The sequence below is a fragment of the Pseudorasbora parva genome, chromosome 10 (genome assembly GCF_024679245.1).
Source record: "Pseudorasbora parva isolate DD20220531a chromosome 10, ASM2467924v1, whole genome shotgun sequence".
Classification (NCBI taxonomy): Eukaryota; Metazoa; Chordata; class Actinopteri; order Cypriniformes; family Gobionidae; genus Pseudorasbora; species Pseudorasbora parva.
The window spans coordinates 20,684,409-20,697,872 of record NC_090181.1 but is presented as its reverse complement, the minus strand read 5'-3'; the positions used below and the strand labels follow the sequence as shown (position 1 = coordinate 20,697,872).

Genomic DNA, 13,464 nt, shown 5'->3' with positions numbered 1-13,464 from the left:
GCTTGTCAGGCTAGTACAAAACATCTACTCAAACTGAACCCTTCCAAGCTACAAAAGGGAACGAAATATGCTTTATTTTATTCTCCTGTAATTGTTACTCTAATATCAGGAGAGTTTTATATTATCGCGATAGGTACAGATCTACCAGGGATATATATGGATCCAGGTCGCTAAAGACCCCAATATGCAAGAATGATATGCGAAAAACAGTCATGCATTTAAGGGATAACCATGTAGCTTTCAGACAAGACTTGTTGTTTTATATTTCATTTGAGGCCTTTTTATGGCATTAAATGTTGAGAGCGCATTATTGTAACGCGAGCGCGTATCTATGTAATGAATCTCTCCGCTCCATGCAGATTTTAATTTACGATAGCACAAAATTTACTGGACCAGTGCTTTTACATATGGCTCTGCTCTTGCTCAGATTTTACATGTGCATGCTCAAACTTTGCCTAGTGTGCTCTCGCGATCTCCTTGCTTTCTCTAGAATTGTCTTCTGATTTATACAGAAACCTGCCATTTTCACCACAATGATAATTTACGAAGCACGCCCAGCACCTACACGCAGTCTTTGCCTCATCATCATGACAATAGTCCAGGTCAGATTATGTCAGAGTTTGTTGTCGCCGATTAAACATGTTCAGTCGGGTGAAAACAAACAAAAACAAACTCCGGCCAACGGCAACAGACAGGGGTAACACACTAAATCGACAGACTTGTTTGCTGGTGTTTGTTTGTGAATTGGCCTTTAGGGTAAACATTAAAGATCAAACTTCAGTCTTGGGCTGGATTACAATTTAAAAGAGGTCAGGTTAAAAGTAATTTGTTAAAGAGGTCTGACATAGAGACAATTCTGGATTGACAGCCAAACTCGATTCCCATACAGCTGAACATCACTGGCTCAATGAGGGAATCAGAAGGTTATCCTAGTCCATGTGATATATATCCTAAAAGTTTCATGGTTTTCAAAACACTACAGTGCTGAAGCTAGTCAACAACTGACAGTCTGCCTTTTAGTCTGCCAGAGTCCACCTGCTCACATCAAATTTTAACTTCAGAGCTGATGTCTTTGCACAATTAATTTTTTTGTTGTTGGAAGAATTGTTAATGGACAGCATCATGTTTTCCTCTGAAATTTCTATGGACCAAAATATCATGATGTATTATGAATTCCAACTGATGTGTCAAAGAACAACTGTCTCCCTTCCCGTCGATGTGACCCCTGCCCTCCTATCATTGACCTCCAACAAGGCTCCCAACTGAAGATGGGTGCCACAAAGGTTCACCTTCACTCACCGTATTCGCTGTCATAGAAAACAATGAACTTGTGCCAGCGCAGTTCAGAGACGAGCGTGATCATGACATCATTTAGGCGCACAGGAGGGCGTGCAGCCAGAGTGTAGCGCTCTCCATCGGGGCTGGGATTGAGCTGGCACTCAGCGCGAGGTGTGCCGTCTCCATTCCTCTGGATGAACAGGTGAGGTATGTGCATGGCGTCCGTGAGAGATTGTAGCGCATTGGCTGCAGCACATCCCGTTGACGACACCAATGCCAGTATCCCCTGATTCATGAGCTCGCAGGCTAGAGAATTAAAGAAAAGAAAAAGGTTAGAGAATTAGAGAGTCTATGAGTCATATGCACTACTTTACAACATTTAAGCACATTGACCATAATAGAACTTATGGTCCATTTTCATCAGCCAGTGGCAATTAATGCAGAAAATGTCAGGGTGATCCCGCAGAGAACAGGTGGGATAATGTGTCCAGATTTCGCAGGGCAAAAGTAATTCTCTTCAGTGTATTGCCATATGCTGCTAATTCATTGCCTCTGTTGAACATCAGTGTAACAATTTCTCAAGGAAATCTAGTTAAAGTGGACATAAATAATTTATGACATATGACATTTAATAGATGTTGCCATCTGAGAGCCGCAAGCTAAGAAACATATGCTTGTACATATAGTTACCGTTGTTTTTTTATAATGATAAAAAGTGGACTTCTAATCCAAGGTTGTTCCAGGGTATGTATCTGACAATGTGCCCATATAAAAAGGGCATTTTGACATAGAAAAATTGTAGTAATATTCCCAGCTTTGTGCACATAGCATTGTTCTTCATATTTTGAGAACAGCACAAAAACATTACATCTATGCACAAATGTATCTTGGGAAAGAGGTATAATATACGTCACAGAACATTTGACTTCCTTCTTCAGTTAGAAGATTATTTTTCTTCTTATATTTATACAAATCAAATGTAGTTAAGAGTACTTTGCCGTATTTATTTGCACTGTAATACATATTTTATTATAGATCCCAAAAAGGGGGACTGTAAATTAATTTTGTCTAGTGAGAGCACAAAAAGTTTTATAACTGCAGGAGCTGGAAAATCAATTATTAATAAAACCAAAAGCATTCAAAATGCACACTGTACGGAGAGTGGCTAATGGAGGTGGAATTATTCTCCAAGTGAGAAATAAAACCCGATAGTTTCTGTAACTTTCACACAATAACTGTTTGTCCACATGTCCCCAGAGAGGCTGTGTGCTAGTTTCATTAAAGCAAAAGCCTGGATTCAGATTAGCTGATCGCAAAGGTTTTAAAAAAACGGCTCTTTAAAGACGTAGGCAGATCAATGGATTACAAATCCCAATGAAAATTAGAGGAAACACAATGATTTTTTTTTTCAGCAGAGAAACTAATTACTTTTTTTTCCTAAGAAGCTGAACAAATAATTTTGCACAAAGCTAACAGAGAAAACACATTTAGTAAACATCTGAACAAACACAATTTACATTGTTATTCCGATGAATGAACCCACTTTAACTGAACACAAAATACCCTAAATCACTTCCAGCTCCCCAGGTGAAATTGACGTACTATGTATTAAAATGCATTATGGTATTTTTTTTTTTGTACTAAAAACATACTCAAGTACATTTTAATGCATTTAATACTACATATTTTTCACCTGGGTCCATAATAGGCTGCTGAAGACTGAAGGATGTTTTTCAACATTATATTTTCCTTGCGTTAAAAAAAAAAGCTTTTAGAAATAATGACCTTGTATGAACTGAAAATCTCCAACATATGGACTCCATGTGGTTTAAACCAGTACAGAAAAGACACTTGTTATGCAAGTCATTTATTTATAGTCAAAAACACCTGCGAGGAAAACCATGAACCATCCACGAGCCTCAGACTGTACAGAGTTAATATGAAATGCCCTTTGTTTAGTTTAAGACCTGAACATGACGTACAGCGTACTTTAACACCATTTATCTAAACTGACATGGAAAAACACAGAATAATGCTTTGAGAAGTAATATGGCTCATATCTTACAGATAAATGTGTCTGTTCATGAGTTATGAGCTCCTTATCTCTCCGTAACTATGCAAATAGTGTTACAAAAAAAAAAATGTCTGTGTGTATAACAGAGCTATGGATGAATAAAGGTGTTAAAAGCCTGATAGATAAAAAAACATTTGCTGATTCACAACACGGAACATTATGTTCTTATCCAGAGAGAAAAAGATGAAAAGACTGATAGGGTTAGGAAGAATAAGAGGTTTGTCTACAGAAAAAGAAAACTGCCTCCATGTTATGCCGTCATGATAGAGCTGATAGACAACGCAGAAACAGTCGCAACTCCATCAATCAACCCGACAACATCCCCAAACTTCAGAGCAAGAGAAACATCCACAGCCTGCAGGGCACAGCAAAACACGCCAAGGGAAACCGATAAGTCATGTGAGAATGGTCATTAAACCATATGATGTGGAAATTCGCACTGGCAGACACTGTTCGCCGGTCCATGAATTCTACATCTATACCGTCTTACACATCGTGGCGATGACAAGCGCCAAACAAAAGGATAGTTCACCTAAAAATGCCAAGTCTGTCATCATGTACTCACCCTCATGTCGTTCCAAACCTGTAAAACCTTCTTTCTTCTGTGGAACATAAAAGAAGAGATTTAAAAGAATGTTTTTAATCCATACAATAAAAGTCAGTCGGTGAAAAAAACCTAAAAAACATTCTTGCAAAATATCTCATTTTGTATTCCACAGAAGAAAGAGAAGTCACACAGGTTTGAAACAACATCAGGGAGAGAAAATGATGACAGACGATTCAGGTTCCCTATTCAACATTCAACAAAGAGTTCTCAGGCAATCAGAGAAGCGAGATGGCACAATAAAAACACGCATCAATACAGTGCGAGTAGAATTAGATTAGAATTTAGTTTAATAATAACGCTGCTTCCCTCTCTCTAAATCCACACATAGCTTCTTATGCAGATTATGGCATATTATGACTAATACTCAATTATAGAGTCACGGTTTACGTACAGGGTGAACGGCGCCATTCTTTGTAATCCCTGATTTCAGAATTTGAATCTGTGTCTCTGCACCGCTGATATAATGCATTTAAAAATGTATTTGTCATGCAGATTAGCGACTTTTATCACAAAATAGGATTAAATAAAAGAAATTATCTCAAGGAATATATGGGGGCTCAAATCAGAATGCAGGACTAATTCATAATCTTATATTGACACAGGGCCAAATGAAATAAATTAATCCACAGCTCGCAGCACACCTCCAGAGTCTCCGTGTCATTGATTTGAAAAGCCCCTGTGTCGTAATTTTTTACGATATGGCAATAGAGACGGTTGATCGGGTGATTCTCTTACCAGAAATGACATAAGTCGTGCTGCCAGAAGGATTTCACACTAACGGTCAGATGTTTTCATTGGTCTTTGTGAGCAGAGAAACTGATGCTGAAGGTGTTGCGGACAGGCTTCTCGTTTGTGGTTCGATAAGTAAAACTGTGGCTTTTACGCACAGTCCATCAGTCTATGATTGGAGTTTCAAGACTGAATTTAGAAAACAGAAAGATACTGTAACACACTGTGTTTGTGTATTCAGTATGTGTAGGAGTGTGTGAATGAACAGTATGTGTGTAAGGTGGCATGTCCACTGGATAAGCTTAAAAGATTACCAGACCACAAACATCAACCCCTACAAAATCCCATAATCCTGTTGGAATTGGCATCATCAAAGTCATTCAGCGCCCTGTACTATCCGAAGGAAAACGATCCTCCATCTGTACATAATGGAAAAGCCTTTAATAAGCATTTTTATCCTAAAAAGCACATAAAATCATAAATGTGCAGATAAAAAAAGAAAAAAAAGAAAAGATTTCTATAAAACAAACGGAAAATTTTAGGGGGAAAAAATCCTTTAATTTGTACAAAATTTTTTACGCTTGCTTGAGGTGGTTTTTGACTTATGAAAAAGAGTGTGAATAAAGAGAGATAAATATAAATATATATATATTTATATATATATATATATAACAATAATAAAAATAATTTAGTGCGTAGCGAACAATTAAACAAACGTGACTACCGTAAGTGCCGCTGATGTTTTATTTACTGTTGGTTACTTGGTTACCAATACATCATCATCCGCTCAAACAACTATACAGAAACGCACCTATTTTACATTTGTTTTTGTGCGAACTTTGAAGATATTTGCTTTGTCACAGTGTCACTTTGTTACTCTGTCAACGTGTAAGATGCTGCAAAAGAAAAGAAAAAAAGTCGGACCCGTTTGTATGTTAACATAGTATGTACAATGTTAGGACAGCCTATTGAATTCCAAGGCTTTCTGTATCAGAACATAATACAAAACCATTTAGTGCTGGGCAGGTCTTCAAATTTGAAAAATAAAACCTCAGATGAACAACAACACACAACATATCACACTGTGTCATTATTTTTTAGCAAAAAAAGTCAAGATGGAAAAACCATGGGTGACAAAGTTAGGACACCCTATCATTCAATTGCCTGTAGATCCACTTTTAGCAGCAATAACTTGTAATCATTTCTGCATGATTTATCAGTCTCTCACATCCTTCTGTAGGAATTTTTGTCCACTCTTTACAACACTGTTTCAGAAATGTGTGGCCATTTGTAAATGCACAGCTCTTGCGCACTACATTTTCTGCCCTCCCTCATGCAGTATAATTGGTTAACTCCACATGATTGACAGGAGCAGAATGTGAGGGTGATCCATGGGCAGATCAGACAGAAGGAATGTGGTCTAACAGCGCTCGTCAATGTCAAAATGATTGAAAAGGCCAATCAAATCAAAGAAGGCGGGGTCTTCACACACAGACAAGCAATCAATCTATTGCTTAATGCCACTGCGGAGAGAGACCTTCCGGTGAAATCACAAAACAAAATACATAAACGTGTCCATGCTCTTAATGTACAATCATTGATGAACATTTTTTTATATATATATATATATATATATATATATATATATATATATATATATGAGAGCGGATTAGAACCAGGAACCTTTGACACGGTTTACAAAAGTTCTACCACCAGACCATTAAGGAAGTCGAATATAATCAGCGGATCTATGTATTCATTTACTAATGCGAAAATTCTTGGGACTAATAATATATTTGACGCAAATTAATGCAAATATTATTTGCAAATACATAGTACTAAAAGTATTTCCCAAATAGAATTAGATCTACAATTTTGTTCACTGTTCTGTTCTTTATGCTTTCTAAAAATAAAATAAAAATGGTCCCCCATATTTCATTTTTTCAAAATGATTTAATTTCTAAAGGCTATATTTTCAAAAATAGAGCCGGCTCTTGAGATATGCTTCCGACGTTCACCTAACAGCGTAAAACCGCTCAAGAAAGGAATGTTCAAATTCAGAGGAACAGTTCATGTTCAGAAGAAACATTCAGGTTGAAGAACAGTTAATAATAAAGATTGAGAAGATTGGATCACTTTTGCTCCTTTTTTTAGAATACTTGAAACTCTTTTTTGTGGAATACTTGATGCGGCCCAGCCTGACCTAGACTGGACCTCCAGGTAAGTTTGAGACCCTGTGGCCTGTTGCACAAAGCTGGTTTCAGTTGTTACCCAGGTAAGTTCAAGATTAGTTTGAGCAAACCCTGGTTTTTCGGGCTCAATAAGGTGGTTGTGTTTTTATTAGTGTTTATCACCATGGTAACTTACACTACACAGCTAACCTGCTCTGGAGCAGGATTTATTCTGGGTTTGAGATCGCAAACCCAAACTGGACCAATCAGCTGCAAGTAAAGATGCAATAGAGCCACACCCCCTGTATGTCTCGGTCCAAATTAAAGACGTTTATAATGAAAAAACTTGAAATAAAATTGTGCATCTTTTGGTGCTAATTATTTATTATATTTATATTATATGAATTTTAATCACTTTGAATTCATATATGTTCATATAAATATTATTTTAATTGACAAGTAGCCAAATAGTATTATAAATAAAATACATGCATTCATAATTCTTTTAAACAACGTGTATTCATTTGAGCTCTTTGTGATAATTATTAGGCATATATTCTTTAAGCTGCCTTCTCAAACTGTCGCTGCAGCATCAGAGTTTATTCCTGCTTTGTAAACATATTTCATTTCATAATAATTTTCAAAATGATCTCTCAATCTTCAGAAGAGAAGTGAATCAAACGTACACTGTGACTGGCTGTTTGCCACACATGTCACACTTTCAGGTGCATGCACTTCAGAGTTGATCGCTAACTCTGGATTAAACCTGAGTTGACAGAGAAAGCTTATACCGAGCTTTGAGAAACAGTTGAACTTGATCTAAACCAGGTTGGATTTAACTGGATTTGTCAACTCTAAACCTACTCTGAAACTCAGAGTTTGTTCAGCAAGCTTCATGCCTCTGATCTATATATACAGTATTATCACAACAAAACAAACTGTCTTCTTATACAGGTCCTTCTAAAAAAAATAGCATACGTGATAAAAGTTCATTATTTTCCATAATGTAATGATAAAAATTAAACTTTCATATATTTTAAATTCATTGCACACCAACTGAAATATTTCAGGTATTTTTTTGTTTTAATACTAATGATTTTGGCATACAGCTTATGAAAACTCAAAAATGAAATCTCAAAAATTAGCATATCATAAAATGGTTCTCTAAACCAGCTATTAACCTAATCATCTGAATCAACCAATTAACTCTAAACACCTGCAAAAGATTCCTGAGGCTTTAAAAAGCTCCCAGCCTGGTTCATTACTCAAAACCGCAATCATGGGTAAGACTACCGAACTGACTGCTGTGCAGAATGCCATCATTGACACTCTCAAGCGAGAGGGTAAGACACAGAAAGAAATTTCTGACCGAATAGGCTGTTCCCAGAGTGCTGTATCAAGGCACCTCAGTGGGAAATCTGTGGGAAGGAAAAAGTGTGGCAAAAAACGCTGCACAACGAGAAGAGGTGACCGGACCCTGAGGAAGATTGTGGAGAAGGACCGATTCCAGACCTTGGGGGACCTGCAGAAGCAGTGGACTGAGTCTGGAGTAGAAACATCCAGAGCCACCGTGCACAGGCGTGTGCAGGAAATGGGCTACAGGTGCCGCATTCCTCAGGTCAAGCCACTTTTGGGCTACAGAGAAGCAGCAATGGACTGTTGCTCAGTGGTCCAAAGTACTTTTTTCGGATGAAAGCAAATTTTGCATGTGATTTGGAAATCAAGGTGCCAGAGACTGGAGGAAGACTGGGGAGAAGGAAATGCCAAAATGCCTGAAGTCCAGTGTCAAGTACCCACAGTCAGTGATGGTCTGGGGTGCCATGTCAGCTGCTGGTGTTGGTCCACTGTGTTTTATCAAGGGCAGGGTCAATGCAGCTAGCTATCAGGAGATTTTGGAGCACTTCATGCTTCCATCTGCTGAAAAGCTTTATGGAGAAGAAGATTTCGTTTTTCAGCAGGACCTGGAACCTGCTCACAGTGCCAAAACCACTGGTAAATGGTTTACTGACCATGGTATTACTGTGCTCAATTGGCCTGCCAACGCTCCTGACCTGAACCCCATAGAGAATCTGTGGGATATTGTGAAGAGAAAGTTGAGAGATGGAAGACCCAACACTCTGGATGAGCTTAAGGCCGCTATCGAAGCATCCTGGTCCTCCATCACACCTCAGCAGTGCCACAGGCTGATCGCCTCCATGCCACGCCGCATTAAAGCAGTCATTTCTGCAAAAGGATTCCTGACCAAGTATTGAGTGCATAACTGAACATAATTATTTGAAGGTTGACTTTTTTTTGTATTAAAAACACTTTTCTTTTATTGGTAGGATGAAATATGCTAATTTTTTGAGATATGAATTTGGGGTTTTCATGAGCTGTATGCCAAAATCATCAGAATTAAAACAATAAAAGACCTGAAATATTTCAGTTGGTGTGCAATGAATCTAAAATATATGAAAGTTAAATTTTTATCATTACATTATAGAAAAATAATGAACCTTTATCACATATGCTAATTTTTTTTAGAAGGACCTGTACACATTTGGTTTGCTTCCTGTCCTCAAATATACTGTATAGAAGATATGATATACTATGCTGGAAGAAACTGACTCTATTTTATTGTAAACATAAAGAATGTCAAACCTTTAGCTCCATATGAATGTTTATTATTATTATTATTATTATTATTATTATTATTATTATTATTATTATTTGTAGTAGTATTAATTTACCAGTAATTCACATATGAGAGTATTTCTGTTTTATTCACCTGTAAATCGGCTGTGGTTTTCCACAGTTTTCGACCTGAAGTCCCATTTACTTCCATGGATGAATGAAAGCAAAACTCTTTTCTGTACAAAAGAGGATAAGGATGAAAAGAAGGTACAATTAGGAAGGATATAGAGAGAGAAAAGAAGAGCTAATTCACTGCATTATTCTCCATCATCCACACCCCACACATCTTTCCCAACACTCCATCTTCATACTAAAAACCTAGTGCCAACAAGGAGATACAGGGTGAATAGAGAGCCTCCATCGAGCAGACAGCCCGGCACTAAGTCCTTCCTGACTTTGTCAGAGTGAGTTATTCATATTGTCCCGCCCTGTCCTGTGTCCTTCATTAATACATAATGTGTAGCACCTGCAATTATGCACAGAAAAGCTATTTCAAGATTTGATGCTTTGAATTACAACAGGCCAGGAAGCAGCCTTGAAAATACGCTTGCTGCTTGTCTCAGAAATTTTACATTAAATATGAGTTATTGACATTTTACCTTGCCAGATGCTAGTCACTTTTTTCCTCTCAGTAAACAGAAATGCAGTACAGCCTGTTATTGAGCTACAAATAATGAAACAACAGTCATTTTCAAACAAATTAGTTAACTTTGAATGTTTATTTTTTCAGGCTTAAAGTTAACTACTTTTACTTCTGTAAAAAGTACATCAAAGAGAAAATCCTAAAAAAAGCTTCAATACTCACTCAAGTGCTATTCTTAGAGGAGAACCTGCAGAATTGGATGAGACACTTAAGTGAGATTCTTAATCCGTGTGACTCCTCTGAGATCTCCCAGTACACCTTACAGTGGAAATAACAGGACAGCAGCCTAATCTCTTCCACTTGAGTTCTGCTCTTTAGAAATCAATGATGGTAGAGAAGCTAGTATGTCCCAGAAGAACAAAGCACAACAGTGTTTCAGAGGCAGCTAAACAACATTGGCTGTCCTTGTGAAAACTGCATATCCTGGCTGCACATTACAAAATCATTCAACAGCCATTATGGTTTAATGGCAAATTAGAATATAATCCATGAGATATTTCTATGCTGGTCCAGTTAGTTAATGCTAGTGGATATGGCATACAAACTGCAGGAAGAATTCTTGCTTGTTTAAGGGAGATTTCATCCCCAAAAATGTAATTAGCCCATGATTTACTCACCCTCAAGCCATCCTAGGTGTATAAGAAATTCTTTCAGAGGAATACAATCAAAATTCAATTAAAAGTATCCTGACTCTTCCAAGCATTATAATGGCAGCCCAAAATATTAATAATAATAATAATAATAATAATAATAATAATAATAATAATAATAATTAATTACATTTATATAGCATTAAAAAGCCTAAAAACTGCATCCATCAAGTATAAAAGTAATCCACACAACTCCAGGAGTTAAAAAAAGGCCTTCTGTGATGTATGACATTAGGCATAGCATAATTATTTTGAATTGGGCATTACGCTTTCTTAGGAAGTTGAATACAAAGACGTTCCGCCAGAATATATTTTACTTTATAAAGTTTTAAATATGGATATTTTTCTTACAAAAATGTATCAGTTCGCCTTAGAAGGTCTTTATTAATCCCACGGAACCAATGATGATTTAATTATATAATAGATGGATGTACTTTTTTAGACTTCACATTTTGCCATTTGTCATACTGCCATTATAAAGCTTGTCCAGGACATTTTTTAATATAACTTTGAAGGTATTTGTCTGAAAGAACAGTCATATACACCTAGGATGGCTTGAGGGTGAGTAAATCATAGGGAAATTTTCATTTTTGAGTGAACTATCCCTTTAAGGTATTTGCATGTAGTGCAAAAAGGCAAAACACAATATCTGTTGGTGACAAATCATGCTGATTTATATCATGTGAAATGACGTTATGTAGATCAGAATCAACCAACCAAACTTATGAGAAGATACTCATCCAATACTTTGACCTTTATCATACAGCGTTCAAATAAGATAATCTAATTTTAAAGTCAACATAAAAGAGCGCTCAAAAGAAGAGTATAGAGTGCATTTTGAATTCAGGCTGACTTTGACAGCAGCAGTGAATGGTGAGGTCTGGTCTACAGAAGATGTCTGTCTACACTTGTGTTTGTTTTGAGTGTGCGTGTCTATTTTTATCTATAAATCACCGCACTGTGGCAGATTATTTTGCTAATTAGCATAGTTAGTCTATCACAGCTGGAGTGCTAATTGCTCTTCTGGTTGCAGAAGCCTGTCCTGTGACGGACCAGTCCTTTAAATTGGGAAACACCATGCCAGCCTCTCCGAAAGCTCTCCCCGGGGCTCAATCACATCACTGTTCCATGTTAAATCCAGTTTTTATTTATTTATTATTATCTCTGAAGTTACAATCTTCATTCAGTGGACTTGTGTGATAACCCCCCACACTTGACACCACAGCAACTGTTATTGGGATGCTGCCACTTTAAGATCCGCCGATGCAGCAATTTCTTTAAGTTAATTTAAGACATTATTTAACTCATTCAAGACTGCTATTTTGAGAATACTCAACAAAATGGGCATTTTGGCATACTTCTGTGTGTTATAGTTGGCTTTTGTCTAGTCATGCTTGAATGATTTAAAAGCATTTGCATGAATGATAGTGTGATCATATAATGTAGCACAGCCAAAGGATGACATAAAAAAGGGATGTTGCGTTAATTGTGTTAAATATTTTTAAAGGGGTGATGAATTGAGGTATCAACTTTTCCTTGAGCTTTTGATATATAAAAGGTCATGGTAATATAAGAATATCCTCTAAGTTTCAGAGCTGAAAACTTCATTGTTAGTCAAAGAAAAGATTTTATAGACACCAGGCTCAGCAAATGGTCCTGTGCTTCATACTGACATCAGTGCGCGACGAAACGCCGCCTCTACAGCGTCTCTAATCCAGTAGCCCCGCCCACCGACTCATGGAGGGCTTGTGCAAGCTGGTCAACAACAATACATGCCGAGGAACATTAAAATATTGCGCTATTCCTGGTTGTGGAAGAACACAGTCGCTGCATAAGCTTCCTTCAGATCCTAATCTCCAGTCGATGCTGGATTTGGATCCGACAGGAATGGTGCAACACACCGATGTGAGTAAAACGTGTTTTTATATGTAATAGTACTGCATTGTTATAGATCGTTTTGCTTATGTGTACGTGTCTAACAGAGCATATCTTTAGCACGCTAGACACATATGGGGGCCAGGGCTCACAAAGCCCGGCAGGCCGATAAATCTCATTATATTCCTTTCTTGTTCTGCTATTCTCTCTCTCTCTCTCTCTCTCTCTCTCTCTCTCTCTCTCTCTCTCTCTCTCTCTCGAGTTGACATCTGAAGGGCGGCGCGCGGCGAACTTGTGTGTGTGTGTGTGTGTGTGTGTGTGTGTGTGTGGTTCACGCTTATATCGTCCGATCTTGCGGGCTATGTGTAATTAGTTACTATGTGTAATAGAGTTACAAAAACTAAAAACATTTGTCTTTATTTTAATAGTCCATTATTGAAGGCAACCGATCCGCTTTTGAATTTTACGAGCCACCCTGTCCTCCCTACATGCCACTCAAGGTTGATGCAAGACGGACTGTCTTTATATCCTCATGTTACAACTGTCCTTTTTACCCATGTCCTTTGACTTTCAACAAATCAAAAGTTAACTCAAGTGTTGCTAAACAAGTAACCACGCTTGACAAATTCTATGGTCTCTATAGCCCTTAAACATTCTGTTATTGAATCACCGTGTAAGTTGGTTGACCACTGCTAGTTCATTTTAGGATCATCTTGGCACTCAAGATCTTCAGAGCTCAGCTGAGCAGAGACTTCCCACGGCCG

At 37.5% G+C, this 13,464-nt stretch overlaps 1 protein-coding gene across 4 annotated transcripts in view; it reads right to left on the bottom strand.

The window, feature by feature from the left end:
* Nucleotides 1-13,464, bottom strand: part of grid1a (glutamate receptor, ionotropic, delta 1a) — a 386,141-nt gene that overhangs the window by 145,911 nt on the left and 226,766 nt on the right. For all 4 annotated transcript variants that reach the window (XM_067455445.1, XM_067455446.1, XM_067455443.1 and 1 more), the window contains exon 3: nucleotides 1,300-1,584. In XM_067455445.1, coding sequence (XP_067311546.1) covers nucleotides 1,300-1,573 — 274 coding nt within the window. In that variant the 5' untranslated portion in view covers nucleotides 1,574-1,584. The remainder of the gene's footprint in view (nucleotides 1-1,299; nucleotides 1,585-13,464) is intronic.